Source organism: Nicotiana tabacum, chromosome 24 (genome assembly GCF_000715075.1).
Source record: "Nicotiana tabacum cultivar K326 chromosome 24, ASM71507v2, whole genome shotgun sequence".
Classification (NCBI taxonomy): domain Eukaryota; kingdom Viridiplantae; phylum Streptophyta; class Magnoliopsida; order Solanales; family Solanaceae; genus Nicotiana; species Nicotiana tabacum.
In genome coordinates this window covers 76,429,488-76,436,881 of record NC_134103.1, presented here as the reverse complement: position 1 = coordinate 76,436,881, position 7,394 = coordinate 76,429,488, and the positions used below count along the sequence as shown (strand labels likewise).

General features: G+C 34.1%; 2 protein-coding genes across 2 annotated transcripts; both read right to left on the bottom strand.

Annotated features, from left to right (window-relative positions):
* Positions 1 to 4,847: 4,847 nt before the first annotated feature.
* On the bottom strand, positions 4,848 to 5,540 carry LOC142178233 (secreted RxLR effector protein 161-like). The gene has a single exon (XM_075247558.1). It carries the CDS (start codon positions 5,538 to 5,540, stop codon positions 4,848 to 4,850), a length of 693 nt encoding a protein of 230 aa, XP_075103659.1.
* Positions 5,541 to 6,037: 497 nt separating this feature from the next.
* LOC142178232 (uncharacterized) lies at positions 6,038 to 6,973 on the bottom strand. The gene has a single exon (XM_075247557.1). It carries the CDS (start codon positions 6,971 to 6,973, stop codon positions 6,038 to 6,040), a length of 936 nt encoding a protein of 311 aa, XP_075103658.1.
* Positions 6,974 to 7,394: the final 421 nt, after the last annotated feature.

Below are 7,394 nucleotides of genomic sequence, written 5' to 3'. Positions count from 1 at the left end.
TTAGGCTCGGCACTTATTGGGTATATGGGATCGGTTGTACTCATACTATACTCTGCACTTCTTGTACAGATACATGTGTTGGTCCAGTGTCGTATAGTAGATTTGCTCGAATTCAGCTATTCGCAGGAGACTTGAGGTATAACTGCATGGCGTTCGCAGTTCTGAAGTTCCCTTCCACTTTATAGCAGTTGTGTATTTCTTTTAGACAACTTCATTTTTATTTAGACATTTATTTGTATTATTCTAGTAGCTCGTGCACTTGTGACACTAGTTCTGGGATGGTATTTAGACATCGCTATTATTATGGATTATTCACTTTGTTTCAGACTTTATTCCCGCATTTGTTTCTTTGTTATTAATTAATTTAAAATTATTTTTAAATGACTAATATTATTCAAATGTTGGCTTGCCTAGCAGGTGAAATGTTAGGTGTCATCACGGTCCCGAAGGTGGAAATTTCGGGTGGTGACAAGCCTACAAGAAACATGAATGAAAGAAATATAGGACATTCAATTTAAAATTCATATATTAATATCCGTGCACTTTTTGTGGATAGAATTTTCTTAGTTTTTCAATTAATATAAAATCAAATTGTGTCTTTTCGGAGTAGGGAAGGGTGTCCCATTCCCATTGCAATAAGAGGCAGTCATGTGTGGTGAAATTAATTAATGGGGCCTTCCTTTACTGGCAACTAGTATTGAAAATGATTAATTATCATGAAAAAGGAAACAAATAAAATGATCTGTCATTTCAATTAGGCTTTTCTCTAATCTGATCTCAACTACCAGAAGCAGAGGAGGAGATCGATCAATCCATGGCTGTTAAATATAAACCATAATAATTAAAAATAAAAATACGCACACATATATATGCCAAAAATGATAATAAAAATATGTTGCTAATGCTATAACAACAACATATTCCGTGTGATTTCACAAGTGGGGTCTGGGAAGGATAAGGTGTACACAGATCTTATCCCTACCTTGTATGAGGTAGAGAAGTTCTTTCCAATAGACCCTGGCTCAAGAAAATCGTTCTCAAAACATGCTTGAAAAATACAAGAGTGAAAAGCTAAGGATGAAAATGCCGGAAAAGAAAAGAAAAATATTAATAGCAAAATAGCAGAGATAACCACATAAAAGAAATAATAGTCGTAATGCTATAGTACTACATAAAAAAAATTATGAAACATAGTTCTTGTCTGGGGACGAACTTTTGTGTTACATCAGTTTTGACCAATGACTTGGAAAAGCCAAACCATTTTTCGTCAAAGATTTCAAAATCTGTTAGATGGTTAAAGATTAATTCAACTCCCTAATATATACAGTCTCAGCCACTTAATTTCACATTGAAGCTCTTTTTTTCCCCAGAATATCATGGCTGATGATGCAGACGCTGTAGATCTAGAAGAATAGGCCGTTGTTTATATTATGTGTGTATTATATAATGCAATATCGGTTTTTATTTTCTTGATTTCACACAAACAGCTTGACCAAAACAAATCGAGACTGAATGTGAGTACGTATACTATAATATAAGGTTCGCTTAGAGTGATCACTGCATAGATACAGCGAATTAACCTAAAAAATTGTATGTATGTTAACCACGTTGTACTCATCAGTCATGTCCTAAAGGCTTGGTATGAAAGAAGGAAATGAATTAGGCAGCGAATAGTGAATACCAACAATATCATGCATGTATTTTTATCAATTTGTCTGAGATTGCCCCTCTTTTCTTCTTTATTATAACTCCAAAAAATTAAATGTGGATCATATCATATAATAATTAGTAATAATTAATTACTCATTAAGTGGTTGCCACAGTGCTTTGACAAAGATATAAAATGAGAGCAAACACCTAGATAGTTAACTCTATATATAATACGGTACCAAAAAGTGGTCTTAGATCTATGCTAACGTTGTTGTATTTACGAAGTGATATGAGACTAACTTAGAAAAAGGAACGTGAATTTGAGATGATAGAAATACAAACATTCAATTTAAAATTGAAATATTATCTTTCTGCTTTTAGAATTTTCTTAGTCATGCATGTCTGCAATAAAAACCAGTTTATCTCGTCGCTGCCTTAGCTTTTCGCTCCTGAATTTTTGTTTCTAAATATTAACTAATTAAAAAAATACCTTATTTTCTTTATTTTCTTTAAAATTAGGTATAATGGACTAGTGGCAAAGCCAGAAATTTCGCTAAGGGTTTTCAAGATTTAACAAAAATGTACAAAAAGTAATTTTTGATTTATGTACGCACTATAATTTTTTATATACATAGTATATATAATTTTTCGATGAAGAGTATTCAACTGACCACCTATATGGCTACGCCACTGTTCCAAGAAACATCCTAAGGATATATATATATATATATATATATATATAATATTTATTACTTAATCATAGTAATTATAAGGAGAAAGAAGAATCCAGTTCATACCTCCCTCAGCAAGCGTTCAGAACTCCCTCCAGTTAGGTCAAACATGCCATTATTAATATAATATACTGAATAAAAATTTATAAAACATAGTTCTATTTGGGGGCGAATTCTTAATGTTACATCAGTTTTGACCAATAATTAGGAACAAAAGGGACATTGTTTTGTCAAAGCTCATAATCCGTTAAGGATTATGACTCGCTGATAGATACAGTTTGAGCCATTTTCACATTGAATATCATAGCTAATGATGCATGCGATGATGCACATTGTAGATTGGTAATTTAATTGAAGATAAGCCGGTGCACAAAGTAGTTGGCGTTCACATTAGGTCCGAGAACAGATCGCATTTCAAAGGGTATGATGTAGGCAGACTACCCTAATATAAGCATTAGTGGTTGATTTCTCCACTCGAACCAATAACTTATAGGTCACATGAAGATATCTTGACCGTTGCTTTAAGGCTCCTTCTAACGGGGTTATCCTACTAAAACTACTACTTCAATAAATGGTAATTAAAAGACGAAATCAAACTTTAAATACGCGAGTGCTCTCATTCCTTTGAATTTGGACACTATTATAAAACTTGTTATATGCTGGATACATCCCTAAATTATTTCGGATACATTCCCAAAAAGTCAATTTTAGCAACAAGAATATAATATCTTTCTTGTCTTTCTTTTTTGGTTTTAAAAAACAAAAATCCGCTTCCGTTGATCTTGGAGTTGATTTTGAAAGCAAATAAAAGCTAGTTGCAGGTGTTACTACTCATTTCGGTCCATAATAAATGACATTTTCGACTTTAATACACCCCTTAAAAAACACTAACACCTAGAGGAAAAAATAGGTATCTTGATAAAATTATTCTTGATTTGTTAATTTGACATATTGGTGTTTGATAAAAGGACACTTAAATACGGGCAAATTTTAAAAACAAAATTAATTCCTTTTTAATTATGTAAAATGACACTTATTTATGATCAAAATAAAAGGCCATATGGACCCGAGAAAATAATATTTATGACATGATTCGGTTTCTATGTAATGTGTATTTGGTTGTTGCTGTAATGACATTTGTAGGTATTGGATTATATATCGCAGCGGAAGCAATTCAGTATCATATTCACTTGTAAATTAAAATAATTAGCACATACGGAGATTATTCGAGTTACCTCTTGAATCGTGAACAAATCAGATTAATCTCGGTCTCCAGTTTCAGAGTAGCAAGACCGCGACCTCAGCAAAACGTTCCACAATCTTCTACTGTGTTACCCAAATAATATCCGGAAAGAGAAAATTTCGGGTGGGCGAAATTCCAAGGAAAAACGTGCAAAAACCAGTGCAAAAACGGTCAAACCTATATGGAGTATATATAGCCACGTTTTTTTAGGTTAAAACCCTTTTCCAAAACCTGTTAGATTTTCTTCTTCCACTAAGAAAATGTTTCCTTTATTTCATATTATTTAGGCACAGTAGGAACCACATAATTTAGTTAACAAGGCTCCCTATTATGGAATTAATTTCGAAATTCAAAATTAATTTCTACCATAATAAATTATGAATTATTCCACTAAAAATTCATAATTGCACTTCTTAGTTCAATTTCGAAATTCTTCCATAAAACCATATTTAACTCCCCATGTTAAGATTCAAAAACTAATCAATCAAATTAAATTACTGACAATTTAATTTATTGATTACTTCCTTTAGAATTTTGCTTAACTTATTTCTTGTGTCGGATACAAAATTCACCGGTCGGGTTTACACATGAAAACTTATAAACTTTCATAAAGGAGTATCAACAATATCAAAAGCCGAGACATGGATACTATTAACTAATTATTACTTCGCCAATGTATATCATTATTGTCTAATTTACCAAGCTTATTGACCCACGAAAGAATCTCGCCTTTTAATAAATCAAAACAATAAATGACACACACAACTAATAACAACTATATCAAGATTAAAAGTATAAGTACATTGAATGGACTAGAGAAATTATTTCATTAAGTTAGTATAAAATACTTATCTCTACTTGATCCGTTCAGTACATACCAAATGTACTAGCACAAGAAGTCGGAATTAAACCATTCCCATAATCAAGATAAATTATATTTAATCTTGTGCTATAACCATTCTAATAGTTTGTCCAATTTCATTATTAGATTGTGAACATAAACTTTATGACTTATAAGAACCGATGATCTAACCATCCGTATATAAGCTAAACTCTATACACTAAATCATTTACTATATAAACAACGGACATACATACAAACACATGATGTATTCAAAATAAAACTTTATTGAATTGAATAAGAAAATAAATAATTATTCCATAAAGAACACTATAACAATATGCATGGTTTATAGTATATCCTAACAATCTCCCACTTAGACTTATAAGCATGCGTTTACAATTCTGACACTCATTCCGTCTACATTCCTATCAAAAGTCTTCTGTGGCAAGCTTTTAGTAAACGGGTCTGCCAAGTTGTTTTCCGACGCAATCTTGGCGATTACTACATTCCCTCTTTGTACTATCTCACGAATTAAATGATATTTATGCTCAATCTGCTTTGCTCTTTTATGGCTTCGTGGCTCCTTCGAATTTGCAACCGCACCACTATTATCATAATAAAGTGTTATTGGTGCTTGAATCGAGGAAACCACACCTAACTCTCTTAGGAAGTTCCCGAGCCAAACCACCTCTTTGGCTGCCTCAGAGGCTGCCACATATTTGGCTTCCATGGTGGAATCAGTAACACAAGTTTGCTTGATGCTCCTCCAACTTATGGCTCCACCTCCTAGAGTAAACACATTTTTTGAGGTAAACTTTCTAGAATCTCTATCTGACTGAAAATCCGAATCAATATACCCAATAGGCATAAGGGCATCCGAATGGTAGACTAGCATATAATCCCTAGTCATTTTCAGGTACTTGATTATATGCTTAACCGCTGTCCAATGCTCTCTCCCAAGATTAGACTGAAATCTGCTAACAACGCCAACGACAAAGCAGATATCAGGTCTAGTACATAACATGGCATACATCAGACTCCCCACAACAGATGCATAGGGGACCGCCTTCATCTTTTTTATCTCTTTATCAGTTTTAGGCGACTGATCTTTAGATAGAGAAATTCAAGGCATGAAAAGGAGAAATCCTTTCTTGGAATCATGCATGCTAAACCTGGAGAGTATTGTATCAATATAAAGAGCCTGAGATAAGCCTAATATCCCTTTTTTGTGATCTCGCAAGAGCTTGATCCCAAGGATATGAGTCGTTTCTCCCAAATTATTCATATCGAAGTGCGTGGACAACCACTGCTTAACTAAACCCAACATGCCCACATCATTTCCTATGAGCAATATGTCATCTACATATAAGATTAAAAATGTCACTTTGTCCCCATCCCATTTCTTGTATACACAAGACTCGTTAAGACATTGATCAAAATCAAAAGTTTTAATCGCCTTGTCAAAACAAGTGCTCCATGTCCTAGATGCATGTTTCAGTCCATAAATGGACCTTTTAAGCTTACACAACATATGTTCCTTGCCACTTTCTACGAAACCATCTGGTTGCATCATATAGATGCACTCATCAAGATGTCCTTTAAGGAAGTTGTCTTGACATCCATTTTCCAAATCTCATAATCATAATGAGCAGCAATGGATAAGAGAATCCTAATAGACTTAAGCATGGCTACCGGCGAGAAAGTTTCCTCATAATCGATCCCTTCTTTTTTAGTAAACCCTTTCGCTACAAGCCTTGCTTTAAGAATTTGCACTTTTCCATCTACGCCTCTCTTTTTCTTATAGATCCACTTACATCCACTGGGTTTAACCCCATCAGGTAGTTCTACAAGATCCCAGACTTGATTAGAGTACATAGACCCCATCTCTGATTTCATATAAGCAACCCACTTATCAACATCTTTATCATGTAGTGCTTGGTCGTAATTGATAGGTTCAAAAGTTGGCTCCTCAGGGATCCTATCATATGATTCTCCCAAGAGCGTATAACGAACCAGTTGTCTTATTTCTTTCCCACTACGACTACGCACTATATCAGTTGCAACTATACCATTATGATCTTGTGGTTGAACTACATCATTATCAGGAATATGAGTCTCCATGCTATCCACAGGGATATCAACGACTTCATCATATTGTGCAGTTTGCTCAACATAACTCCAACTACTTTGTGGTAGTATGATTTCGGGCACTTGTTCTTGCGGGACATCAAGTCTATTGACATTTATCCCACTACTAAAATGCAATGGTATCTCAAAATTGACTTCCTGGGTTTGCATCTTGTCGTTTTGTTTTTCAGATGACTGAGTTTCCATTCCTTTGCTAAGTTCTTGTAAAACAAGTTTACTTCTAGGAACATGGTTCATCAAATAGTCCTCTTCAAGAAACTTGGCACTTGTGCTAACAATTATCTTCTTTTCTTTTGGACAATAGAATAAACCACCTATCGTCCATTTTGGATAACCCACAAACACACATACATCCATTCTCGCCTCCAATTTATCTATTTTCCCTTTTAGCACATGTGCCGGACAACCCAAAACTCGAATATGCCACAGACTAGGCTTGCGCCCAATCCACAATTCTGTAGGGGTCAAAGGTACTGACTTTGAAGGAACTAAATTCATAACGTAATTTGTTGTTTTTAAGGCATGTCCCCAAAAGGATGAAGGCAAACTAGAATAACTCATCATTGATCTAACCATGTACATAAGAGTCCTATTTCTTCTTTCAGCTATACCATTTCATTGTGGTGTTCCAGGTGCAGATAATTGAGAGATAATTCCATATTCTGATAAGTAACTAATAAATTCTGCAGAGAGGTATTCCCCACCATGATCAGATCGTAGTGACTTGATATATTTATTATGTCGCTTTTCAGTCTCTGTCTTAAATTCTTTGAAATTT

Coding starts and splice junctions, on each gene's coding strand:
- LOC142178233 (XM_075247558.1), bottom strand. CDS start 5,540: ATGAAGGCGGTCCCCTATGCATCTGTTGTGGGGAGTCTGATGTATGCC.
- LOC142178232 (XM_075247557.1), bottom strand. CDS start 6,973: ATGGATGTATGTGTGTTTGTGGGTTATCCAAAATGGACGATAGGTGGT.